This window comes from Anser brachyrhynchus (assembly GCF_964034855.1).
Source record: "Anser brachyrhynchus genome assembly, contig: SCAFFOLD_261, whole genome shotgun sequence".
NCBI classification, from domain to species: domain Eukaryota; kingdom Metazoa; phylum Chordata; class Aves; order Anseriformes; family Anatidae; genus Anser; species Anser brachyrhynchus.
Genome location: NW_027663787.1, coordinates 109922 through 122399, shown reverse-complemented (window position 1 = coordinate 122399; position 12478 = coordinate 109922). Strand labels below are relative to the sequence as shown.

The 12478-nt window shown below is 54.4% G+C and overlaps 1 protein-coding gene across 2 annotated transcripts; it reads right to left on the bottom strand.

The window, feature by feature from the left end:
• Nucleotides 1-167: 167 nt before the first annotated feature.
• On the bottom strand, nucleotides 168-2589 carry LOC308186817 (uncharacterized protein). 2 transcript variants are annotated; one of them, XR_013944321.1, is made up of 3 exons: nucleotides 1794-2589; nucleotides 926-1591; nucleotides 168-565 (listed from the first exon to the last, which is right to left on the bottom strand). XR_013944321.1 is itself a non-coding variant. In XM_080608988.1 (2 exons), the coding sequence occupies exons 1-2, from the start codon at nucleotides 1864-1866 to the stop codon at nucleotides 1182-1184; spliced, it is 483 nt and encodes a 160-aa protein (XP_080465114.1). In that variant the 5' UTR covers nucleotides 1867-2589; the 3' UTR covers nucleotides 168-1181. The 2 variants fall into 2 exon arrangements, 1 of the variants encoding a protein (XP_080465114.1); XM_080608988.1 differs by having other exon boundaries at nucleotides 168-1591.
• Between the last annotated feature and the right edge of the window lie 9889 nt (nucleotides 2590-12478).

The following is a 12478-nucleotide window of genomic DNA, read 5'->3' as shown; positions in this document are numbered from 1 at the left end:
AGGTCTCAGGCCTCGTTTTTAACAGTTGTTCTGCCTCGTCTCCTGGTGGCTGCAGCCTGAAGATGTTGTAGGCGGATTCCTCAGGGAGGCTGGCCTCTGAGCTCGCTGCTGATAACACGCTGATCACAGGAAACGACAGCGCTGTGGGGCCTCGAGGCCGGGGGATCTTTCCTTCCGTTGTCATCAGCTTTTCTCCCTCACAGGGAGGAAATTTCCCCGCTCCTCCTCCTGCTCTCTGCCTCAAGGCTCCGTCTGTCTTTGCTCGTCCCGCCTTGCCTTTGGGCGCTGATTTTCTCTCCTTGCGAGGAGGCAGCCCCGGGATCACCGGCAGCCTGACAAAAGAACAAAGAAGCCACGATGGTTTTGGGGCCGCATCCTGTACCCCCATGCAGCACTTGATGCTGCAGCCCTGAAATCGGGGGGGCTCCTGGTGGCCTCATCCCCCCCGTCCGGAGCCTCCAGCCTCACCTGCAGGGAGCCTCCCCCGGCTTCTCCCTTTCACCCTGCTGGGCTGCTTGTTCTGTCAGCTCCGTGGGGGCAAGGGAAGGAAGTCCAGGACCTTCGCCTAGAATGGGGAAGGAGAGGTGTCAGAAGAACGGTTCTGCGATGCTCCCATCCCCGGGGACGTGCAGGGTGCTGAGGCTGCTCCCAGAGGCTGCTGTGCCCCCCTCGCAGCCTCCGTCTCCAGGGGCCTCGTTCCTCCTTGGCACCAGCCCTTGCCCAGCTCATTTCTAGGCCAGGAGCTGTTTTTTGGGGGCCAAGTTCTGGCAGAGAGGAGCTGGCTACAGCCAATTTTAGGGGGTGTCTTGATCCCTGTCCTCCTGCAGCACCCAGGGCCGGGCACCTCAGGCACCTCGCACACGGGGGCTCCATTTTGGAGGCCCAGAGACAAGAGGCTGTGGTGCAAGGCAATGCGTTTTCTCACCAGGTGGGTCCCTGTGCTCTGGAGAGGAGCCAGCAGCCGCTTTGGTCTCCCAGCTTGGCCGAGAAGAGGCAAAGCCCCTTCTTTCTTCTTCTCCTTGCTCCGGGCCTTCTGATGCTCCTGGGACGGTGTTTTATGCAGGATCTCCATTTCAAACCTGGCAAAAGAAGACATCAGCGTGACTCAGGGCACGCCACAATCACCCCTTTTCACAGGGCCATAAAGGCCCTGTCCCCAAGGACCGTTCTGGGAAATGGGCTCACCCAGCAAAGAGGTCCAGGCCTCGATGGGAAGCAGACGTTGTCTGAATTCCTCCGTCTGCCCCATCAGATCCCACCATGTCCATTAGGTGGGGGATCTGCAATGGAGGAGCATGGAGATGGCAAATGTCCTCTGCCTGGCCAAGGCACTTGGTGGTGGAGGAGCCCAGGGCTCGGCTTGGTTGGCCACCCCAAGAGGAAGAGGTTGGCCGAGAGCTGCAACCCAAGAGGTCTTGGTGGGCCGAGGGCACCCCCACGTCCTTCAGGACGAGGGCGATGTTCTCCCCCTTCCCCAGGCAGCGAGAGATGAGGGACGTGGTGCCTCGCATGCAGTTCTCCAATCTCTGCTGGGACATGCAGGCGTTGGCGGCCACCTCAGCCACTTTGAGGGGCTCCAGCTCCTTATGGCCTGGAAAACGACACGAGACAGATGCAGTCAGTCACCAGCAGCCCTTCCCCGCGTGTTTCCCAGGTGCTGCTCCTTGCAGTCATCAGACAGAAAGGCTTTGCTTTGGGACCTGCTCCGTGCAGGGGACGCTTTGCTTCTGAGAAGCATCTGAGATCCAGGGAGGGGATCACCCGTGCGGCAAGGGATTCACGCACCCTCTTACCTGGCAGGTAATCCTTGTCGTCTGCGAGGTTGTGGGTGACGACGAGGTTCCTGGCCAGGCGGAATGTGGCCATCAGGAAAATCACACTCTCATGCCCGTCCTTGACCCGTCTGGGGACAACGTCGAAGGAGCCGAGGGCAGGAATTCGGACACCCTGCAAGCGGAAGAGAACAGAAGGGACGAAGCTTAAGGATCAGCTGCAGGTGGTCCCATCCAGGGACGGTGCTTTGGGTCCTGCTGTGCCCTTCCCGCTCTTGGGAGCCAGGCTGAGGGGATCCAGGGGCTTCCAGCGACTGGGATCAGCCCTCAGAGACCACACCACCTACCACAAGCAACATTGCATTTGTGCGATACGTGCGGGTCCCTCGGTAGGGACTTTTGGGGTGAGTTTCCCACTTCTGAAGAGGGGAACGAGGGGGACGTGGCTGCCAACCCACCTGGCGCAGCTGGAGGTGTTCTTGGCTATAGACGGACACTGCATCCCAGACAGATATTCGCTCTGCAAGGCAAAGAAAAGCAGGTCACGCACCGCTTCCCGTGGCTACCACCCTTCCATCACCCCAAGACCCGCAGTATGAAAAGAGCCGTCGCATCTCCGACCCCAAAAAGAGACCCCCCGCAGAGCCGGGTCCCCCCCACAGAAAGCCCCAAACGTGGGTCAGCCACGCTCCCGCGGTGCCGGGGGTGCCCGTACCTTTGGAGGTGATGTTGGGCATGAGGCACGAGCTCTGCATCCCGTCCCTTCTCCGTTTCACCCTGCTGGGCTGCTTCTTGCATGTCAAATGCTGTGCATCGATAACATCTTCTTCTGAGGTTCTTGCAGCACCCTCCAGAAGGTCTCGGGCCTCGTTTTTAACAGTTCTTCCGCCTCGTCTCCTGGTGGCTGCAGCCTGAAGATCTTGTAGGCGGATTCCTCAGGGAGGCTGGCCTCTGAGCTCGCTGCTGATAACACGCTGATCACGGGAAATGACAGCGCTGTGGGGCCTCGAGGCCGGGGGAGCTTTCTTTCCGTTGTCCTCAGCTTTTCTCCCTCACAGGGAGGAAATTTCCCCGCTCCTCCTCCTACTCTCCGCCTCTGGCTTAGGGTTGGGCCCTAAAATAACGATTGGTGGCCTGTATTGAAGGCTTCATTCTTCAAATGCGGCTCTGGCCTCTAAAGAGAGGGTTTGGGCCCCAAAAATGAGGCTTTTGACACTGGAAATGTAGGTTTTAGTCCCTCAAAATGGGGGTTTGTAGCCAAGAAATAGGCACCGGATCCTAAATATGAAGCCGGGAGCTGTCAAACAAGGCTTTCGTCACCGACAGTGATGGTTTGGAGCCTGAAAATGGGGCTTTGAATGCTAAAAGTGAGTCTTTAGGCCCCTAAATGAATGTTTGGGCCTAAGAATGGAGGTTTCAACCCCCAGAATGAGGCTTTGGGCCCTAAAATTGAGGATCCGGACATGAAAAATGCCGTTTGCAGCTTAAAAGGGAGGCTCTGGACTCAGTAATGCAGCTTTCAGCCATACGAATGAGGCTTTGGAGCCTAAAATGGGAGGTTTTATCCGAAAAATGACAAGATCCCAAACGGAGCCTCCGGGCCCTAAAACTACGGGGCTGAGCCCCCAAAAGGAGGCATTAGGCCCCCAAAACTGGGGGTTTTAGCACCAAAAATGAGGCATTAGGCCCCCAAAACTGGGGGTTTTAGCCCCAAAAATGGGCATTAGGCCCCAAAACTGTGGGTTTTAGCCCCCAAAATGAGGCATTAGGCCCCCAAAACTGGGGATTTGGGCGAAAATGAGGCATTAGGCCCCCAAAACTGGGGATTTTAGCCCCCAAAATGAGGCATTAGGCCCCCAGATCAAGCCTCTCATGTGAGACATTAGGCCCTCAAAACTGGGGGTTTGAGCACCCAAAAAGAGGCATTAGGCCCCCAAAACCTGTGGTTTTACCCCGAAAATGAGGCATTAGGGCCCCAAATCTGGGGGTTTGGGCCCCAAAATGAGGCATTAGGCTCCCAAAACTGGGGGTTTTAGCCCCCCAAATGGGCATTAGGCCCCCAAAACTGGGGGTTTTAGCCTCAAAAATAAGGCATTATGCCCCCAAAACTGGGGATTTTGCCGAACATGACGCATTAGGCCCCCAAAACTGGGGATTTTAGCCCCCAAAATGAGGCATTAGGCCCCCAAAACTGGGGGATCAAGCCTCTCATGTGAGACATTAGGCCCTCAAAACTGGGGGTTTCAGCACCCAAAAAGAGGCATTAGGCCCCCAAAATTGGGGATTTTAGTGCCAAAAATGAGGCAACTCACCCTGCCGGGGGGGGACACGGCCCATTTCTCCTCCGAAACGAGGCCAACCTGCCCCATGCTGGCCTGAGGACAGAGCCTCAGGGTGGTGGTACAGGCATGTGGGTGTCAGGGCCCCCACCGCTGCCTTGGGCCCTGCTTCCCAAGGGATGCTGCGATGCTTTCGGAGACTTCGGACCTGGCTGGAAAACAGCCTTCGCCCCCATCCTAACGAGCGAGCCTCGTCAAGAAAACTCATCAGCCTTTTGTGACTCCATCGTGTTTTCCTCCACCTCCCTCCTGAGGCCATTGTGTCAGGAAGAAAGATGGATATCTGCAAAAAAACAGAGACAAGATTACAGTTTTTTTATTTTTTTAGCCTTCTTTACCCTCACACACACATCCCATGGATGACTTCAGGTCCTGACACCGAGCTCAGGGCACCCATTTCCCTCATTTTTTCCCTCATATTTACCCCATCACCAGACCCTGGCCATCAGCAGGGTTTTGCCCCTAAACTCTGACAGGCCCACCCAAAAAAAGCCTTGCTCTTCCAAAAAACGCTTCAAAAGCAGCACCCAGCTGCAAAGAAACCCTCTCCTCTATGGCCAAAGAGCTTTTTTAGGCCTTTCAAACCCTGAAGAATGGCGCCTGCTGTTGTCTGCGTGGCAACAGAAGAGAAATTGAAGGACTGGAGTCTAGCGATGGAGGAGCCAAAGGGTTTGGGCTGGACTGAGCCAACCCCTGGCTCAAAACAGATCTCTTTCCAGAGAACCCACTGACCCCATAACTGCTTTCCTACAAGGACCGAGCCCCCCAGAATGATGCCGATGTGGATCACGCACCTCTTTTGCCACCTCTGATGGCCTCCTTGCTATGCGGGGCCATCAAAGCCCGGGTTTTAGTGTGGCCAGGGCCACAAAATGGAGAACCCCGGCCTGGTTTTCGGTGCTTCGGGTCGGGCTGACGTTGGTGGTCTGGGCACGGGTGGCAGCGGGTGGGTGCTCTTGGTGCTGTGCATCGATAACATCTTCTTCTGAGGTTCTTGCAGCACCCTCCAGAAGGTCTCGGGCCTCGTTTTTAACAGTTCTTCCGCCTCGTCTCCTGGTGGCTGCAGCCTGAAGATGTTGTAGGCGGATTCCTCAGGGAGGCTGGCCTCTGAGCTCGCTGCTGATAACACGCTGATCACGGGAAATGACAGCGCTGTGGGGCCTCGAGGCCGGGGGAGCTTTCTTTCCGTTGTCATCAGCTTTTCTCCCTCACAGGGAGGAAATTTCCCCGCTCCTCCTCCTACTCTCCACCTCTGGCTTAGGGTTGGGCCCTAAAATAACGATTGGTGGCCTGTATTGAAGGCTTCATTCTTCAAATGCGGCTCTGGCCTCTAAAGAGAGGGTTTGGGCCCCAAAAATGAGGCTTTTGACACTGGAAATGTAGGTTTTAGTCCCTCCAAATGGGGTTTTGTCGCCAAGAATTAGGCACCGGATCCTAAATATGAAGCTGGGAGCTGTAAAACAAGGCTTTCGTCACCGACAGTGAGGGTTTGGAGCCTGAAAATGGGGCTTTGAATGCTAAAAGTGAGTCTTTAGGCCCAATAAGGAACGTTTGGGCCTAAGAATGGAGGTTTCAACCCCCAAAATGAGGCTTTGGGCCCTAAAATTGAGGATCCGGACATGAAAAATGCCGTTTGCAGCTTAGAAGGGAGGCTCTGGACTCAGTAATGCAGCTTTCAGCCATACGAATGAGGCTTTGGAGCCTAAAATGGGAGGTTTTATCCGAAAAATGACAAGATCCCAAACGGAGCCTCCGGGCCCTAAAACTACGGGGCTGAGCCCCCAAAAGGAGGCATTAGGCCCCCAAAACTGGGGGTTTCAGCACCCAAAAAGAGGCATTAGGCCCCCAAAACTGGGGATTTTGGCCCGAAATTGAGGCATTAGGCCCCCAAAACTGGGGGTTCAAGCCTCTCATGTGAGACATTAGGCCCTCAAAACTGGGGGTTTCAGCACCCAAAAAGAGGCATTAGGCCCCCAAAATTGGGGGTTTTAGTGCCAAAAATGAGGCAACTCACCCTGCCGGGGGGGGACACGGCCCATTTCTCCTCCGAAACGAGGCCAACCTGCCCCATGCTGGCCTGAGGACAGAGCCTCAGGGTGGTGGTACAGGCATGTGGGTGTCAGGGCCCCCACCGCTGCCTTGGGCCCTGCTTCCCAAGGGATGCTGCGATGCTTTCGGAGACTTCGGACCTGGCTGGAAAACAGCCTTCGCCCCCATCCTAACGAGCGAGCCTCGTCAAGAAAACTCATCAGCCTTTTGTGACTCCATCGTGTTTTCCTCCACCTCCTTCCTGAGGCCATTGTGTCAGGAAGAAAGATGGATATCTGCAAAAAAACAGAGACAAGATTACAGTTTTTTTATATTTTTAGCCTTCTTTACCCTCACACACACATCCCATGGATGACTTCAGGTCCTGACACCGAGCTCAGGGCACCCATTTCCCTCATTTTTTCCCTCATATTTACCCCATCACCAGACCCTGGCCATCAGCAGGGTTTTGCCCCTAAACTCTGACAGGCCCACCCAAAAAAAGCCTTGCTCTTCCAAAAAACGCTTCAAAAGCAGCACCCAGCTGCAAAGAAACCCTCTCCTCTATGGCCAAAGAGCTTTTTTAGGCCTTTCAAACCCTGAAGAATGGCGCCTGCTGTTGTCTGCGTGGCAACAGAAGAGAAATTGAAGGACTGGAGTCTAGCGATGGAGGAGCCAAAGGGTTTGGGCTGGACTGAGCCAACCCCTGGCTCAAAACAGATCTCTTTCCAGAGACCCCACTGACCCCATAACTGCTTTCCTACAAGGACCGAGCCCCCCAGAATGATGCCGATGTGGATCACGCACCTCTTTTGCCACCTCTGATGGCCTCCTTGCTATTCCGGGCGATCAAAGCCCGGGTTTTAGTGTGGCCAGGGCCACAAAATGGAGAACCCCGGCCTGGTTTTCGGTGCTTCGGGTCGGGCTGACGTTGGTGGTCTGGGCACGGGTGGCAGCGGGTGGGTGCTCTTGGTGCTGTGCATCGATAACATCTTCTTCTGAGGTTCTTGCAGCACCCTCCAGAAGGTCTCGGGCCTCGTTTTTAACAGTTCTTCCGCCTCGTCTCCTGGTGGCTGCAGCCTGAAGATGTTGTAGGCGGATTCCTCAGGGAGGCTGGCCTCTGAGCTCGCTGCTGATAACACGCTGATCACGGGAAATGACAGCGCTGTGGGGCCTCGAGGCCGGGGGAGCTTTCTTTCCGTTGTCATCAGCTTTTCTCCCTCACAGGGAGGAAATTTCCCCGCTCCTCCTCCTACTCTCCGCCTCTGGCTTAGGGTTGGGCCCTAAAATAACGATTGGTGGCCTGTATTGAAGGCTTCATTCTTCAAATGCGGCTCTGGCCTCTAAAGAGAGGGTTTGGGCCCCAAAAATGAGGCTTTTGACACTGGAAATGTAGGTTTTAGTCCCTCCAAATGGGGTTTTGTCGCCAAGAATTAGGCACCGGATCCTAAATATGAAGCCGGGAGCTGTAAAACAAGGCTTTCGTCACCGACAGTGAGGGTTTGGAGCCTGAAAATGGGGCTTTGAATGCTAAAAGTGAGTCTTTAGGCCCCTAAATGAATGTTTGGGCCTAAGAATGGAGGTTTCAACCCCCAAAATGAGGCTTTGGGCCCTAAAATTGAGGATCCGGACATGAAAAATGCCGTTTGCAGCTTAGAAGGGAGGCTCTGGACTCAGTAATGCAGCTTTCAGCCATACGAATGAGGCTCTGGAGCCTAAAATGGGAGGTTTTATCCGAAAAATGACAAGATCCCAAACGGAGCCTCCGGGCCTTAAAAATACAGGGCTGAGCCCCCAAAATGAGGCATTAGGCCCCCAAAACTGGGGGTTTTAGCCCCGAAAATGAGGCATTAGGCCCCCAAAACTGGGGATTTTGGCCCGAAATTGAGGCATTAGGCCCCCAAAACTGGGGGTTTTAGCCCCCCAAATGGGCATTAGGCCCCCAAAACTGGGGGTTTTAGCCTCAAAAATGAGGCATTAGGCCCTCAAAACTGGGGGTTTCAGCACCCAAAAAGAGGCATTAGGCCCCCAAAACTGGGGATTTTGCCCGAAAATGAGGCATTAGGCCCCCAAAACTGGGGATTTTAGCCGCCAAAATGAGGCATTAGGCCCCCAAAACTGGGGGATCAAGCCTCTCATGTGAGACATTAGGCCCTCAAAACTGGGGGTTTGAGCACCCAAAAAGAGGCATTAGGCCCCCAAAACTGGGGATTTTGGCCCCAAAAATGAGGCATTAGGCCCCCAAAACTGGGGATTTTGCCCGAAAATGAGGCATTAGGCCCCCAAAACTGGGGATTTTAGCCCCCAAAATGAGGCATTAGGCCCCCAAAACTGGGGGTTTTAGCCTCAAAAATGAGGCATTAGGCCCCCAAAACTGGGGATTTTGGCCCCAAAATGAGGCATTAGGCCCCCAAAACTGGGGGTTTTAGCACCCAAAAGGAGGCATTAGGCCCCCAAAACTGGGGGTTTTAGCCCCCAAAATGGGCATTAGGCCCCCAAAACTGGGAGTTTTAGCCTCAAAAATAAGTCATTCGGCCCCCAAAACTGGGGATTTTAGCCCCCAAAATGAGGCATTAGGCCCCCAAAACTGGGGGATCAAGCCTCTCATGTGAGACATTAGGCCCTCAAAACTGGGGGTTTCAGCACCCAAAAAGAGGCATTAGGCCCCCAAAATTGGGGGTTTTAGTGCCAAAAATGAGGCAACTCACCCTGCCGGGGGGGGACACGGCCCATTTCTCCTCCGAAACGAGGCCAACCTGCCCCATGCTGGCCTGAGGACAGAGCCTCAGGGTGGTGGTACAGGCCTGTGGGTGTCAGGGCCCCCACCGCTGCCTTGGGCCCTGCTTCCCAAGGGATGCTGCGATGCTTTCGGAGACTTCGGACCTGGCTGGAAAACAGCCTTCGCCCCCATCCTAACGAGCGAGCCTCGTCAAGAAAACTCATCAGCCTTTTGTGACTCCATCGTGTTTTCCTCCACCTCCCTCCTGAGGCCATTGTGTCAGGAAGAAAGATGGATATCTGCAAAAAAACAGAGACAAGATTACAGTTTTTTTATTTTTTTAGCCTTCTTTACCCTCACACACACATCCCATGGATGACTTCAGGTCCTGACACCGAGCTCAGGGCACCCATTTCCCTCATTTTTTCCCTCATATTTACCCCATCACCAGACCCTGGCCATCAGCAGGGTTTTGCCCCTAAACTCTGACAGGCCCACCCAAAAAAAGCCTTGCTCTTCCAAAAAACGCTTCAAAAGCAGCACCCAGCTGCAAAGAAACCCTCTCCTCTATGGCCAAAGAGCTTTTTTAGGCCTTTCAAACCCTGAAGAATGGCGCCTGCTGTTGTCTGCGTGGCAACAGAAGAGAAATTGAAGGACTGGAGTCTAGCGATGGAGGAGCCAAAGGGTTTGGGCTGGACTGAGCCAACCCCTGGCTCAAAACAGATCTCTTTCCAGAGACCCCACTGACCCCATAACTGCTTTCCTACAAGGACCGAGCCCCCCAGAATGATGCCGATGTGGATCACGCACCTCTTTTGCCACCTCTGATGGCCTCCTTGCTATGCGGGGCCATCAAAGCCCGGGTTTTAGTGTGGCCAGGGCCACAAAATGGAGAACCCCGGCCTGGTTTTCGGTGCTTCGGGTCGGGCTGACGTTGGTGGTCTGGGCACGGGTGGCAGCGGGTGGGTGCTCTTGGTGCTGTGCATCGATAACATCTTCTTCTGAGGTTCTTGCAGCACCCTCCAGAAGGTCTCGGGCCTCGTTTTTAACAGTTCTTCCGCCTCGTCTCCTGGTGGCTGCAGCCTGAAGATGTTGTAGGCGGATTCCTCAGGGAGGCTGGCCTCTGAGCTCGCTGCTGATAACACGCTGATCACGGGAAATGACAGCGCTGTGGGGCCTCGAGGCCGGGGGAGCTTTCTTTCCGTTGTCATCAGCTTTTCTCCCTCACAGGGAGGAAATTTCCCCGCTCCTCCTCCTACTCTCCACCTCTGGCTTAGGGTTGGGCCCTAAAATAACGATTGGTGGCCTGTATTGAAGGCTTCATTCTTCAAATGCGGCTCTGGCCTCTAAAGAGAGGGTTTGGGCCCCAAAAATGAGGCTTTTGACACTGGAAATGTAGGTTTTAGTCCCTCCAAATGGGGTTTTGTCGCCAAGAATTAGGCACCGGATCCTAAATATGAAGCTGGGAGCTGTAAAACAAGGCTTTCGTCACCGACAGTGAGGGTTTGGAGCCTGAAAATGGGGCTTTGAATGCTAAAAGTGAGTCTTTAGGCCCAATAAGGAACGTTTGGGCCTAAGAATGGAGGTTTCAACCCCCAAAATGAGGCTTTGGGCCCTAAAATTGAGGATCCGGACATGAAAAATGCCGTTTGCAGCTTAGAAGGGAGGCTCTGGACTCAGTAATGCAGCTTTCAGCCATACGAATGAGGCTTTGGAGCCTAAAATGGGAGGTTTTATCCGAAAAATGACAAGATCCCAAACGGAGCCTCCGGGCCCTAAAACTACGGGGCTGAGCCCCCAAAAGGAGGCATTAGGCCCCCAAAACTGGGGGTTTCAGCACCCAAAATGAGGCATTAGGCCCCCAAAACTGGGGATTTTGGCCCGAAATTGAGGCATTAGGCCCCCAAAACTGGGGATTTTAGCCGCCAAAATGAGGCATTAGGCCCCCAAAACTGGGGGATCAAGCCTCTCATGTGAGACATTAGGCCCTCAAAACTGGGGGTTTGAGCACCCAAAAAGAGGCATTAGGCCCCCAAAACTGGGGATTTTGGCCCCAAAAATGAGGCATTAGGCCCCCAAAACTGGGGGTTCAAGCCTCTCATGTGAGACATTAGGCCCTCAAAACTGGGGGTTTCAGCACCCAAAAAGAGGCATTAGGCCCCCAAAATTGGGGGTTTTAGTGCCAAAAATGAGGCAACTCACCCTGCCGGGGGGGGACACGGCCCATTTCTCCTCCGAAACGAGGCCAACCTGCCCCATGCTGGCCTGAGGACAGAGCCTCAGGGTGGTGGTACAGGCATGTGGGTGTCAGGGCCCCCACCGCTGCCTTGGGCCCTGCTTCCCAAGGGATGCTGCGATGCTTTCGGAGACTTCGGACCTGGCTGGAAAACAGCCTTCGCCCCCATCCTAACGAGCGAGCCTCGTCAAGAAAACTCATCAGCCTTTTGTGACTCCATCGTGTTTTCCTCCACCTCCTTCCTGAGGCCATTGTGTCAGGAAGAAAGATGGGTATCTGCAAAAAAACAGAGACAAGATTACAGTTTTTTTATATTTTTAGCCTTCTTTACCCTCACACACACATCCCATGGATGACTTCAGGTCCTGACACCGAGCTCAGGGCACCCATTTCCCTCATTTTTTCCCTCATATTTACCCCATCACCAGACCCTGGCCATCAGCAGGGTTTTGCCCCTAAACTCTGACAGGCCCACCCAAAAAAAGCCTTGCTCTTCCAAAAAACGCTTCAAAAGCAGCACCCAGCTGCAAAGAAACCCTCTCCTCTATGGCCAAAGAGCTTTTTTAGGCCTTTCAAACCCTGAAGAATGGCGCCTGCTGTTGTCTGCGTGGCAACAGAAGAGAAATTGAAGGACTGGAGTCTAGCGATGGAGGAGCCAAAGGGTTTGGGCTGGACTGAGCCAACCCCTGGCTCAAAACAGATCTCTTTCCAGAGACCCCACTGACCCCATAACTGCTTTCCTACAAGGACCGAGCCCCCCAGAATGATGCCGATGTGGATCACGCACCTCTTTTGCCACCTCTGATGGCCTCCTTGCTATTCCGGGCGATCAAAGCCCGGGTTTTAGTGTGGCCAGGGCCACAAAATGGAGAACCCCGGCCTGGTTTTCGGTGCTTCGGGTCGGGCTGACGTTGGTGGTCTGGGCACGGGTGGCAGCGGGTGGGTGCTCTTGGTGCTGTGCATCGATAACATCTTCTTCTGAGGTTCTTGCAGCACCCTCCAGAAGGTCTCGGGCCTCGTTTTTAACAGTTCTTCCGCCTCGTCTCCTGGTGGCTGCAGCCTGAAGATGTTGTAGGCGGATTCCTCAGGGAGGCTGGCCTCTGAGCTCGCTGCTGATAACACGCTGATCACGGGAAATGACAGCGCTGTGGGGCCTCGAGGCCGGGGGAGCTTTCTTTCCGTTGTCATCAGCTTTTCTCCCTCACAGGGAGGAAATTTCCCCGCTCCTCCTCCTACTCTCCGCCTCTGGCTTAGGGTTGGGCCCTAAAATAACGATTGGTGGCCTGTATTGAAGGCTTCATTCTTCAAATGCGGCTCTGGCCTCTAAAGAGAGGGTTTGGGCCCCAAAAATGAGGCTTTTGACACTGGAAATGTAGGTTTTAGT

Bases quoted from the DNA above. Each gene is read 5' to 3' on its own strand.
- LOC308186817 (XM_080608988.1), bottom strand. From the start codon at position 1,866: ATGGCCACATTCCGCCTGGCCAGGAACCTCGTCGTCACCCACAACCTC. The intron at 1,592-1,793 runs GTAAGAGGGTGC...GTCGTTTTCCAG, and splicing joins CGACAAGGATTACCTGCCAG to GCCATAAGGAGCTGGAGCCC.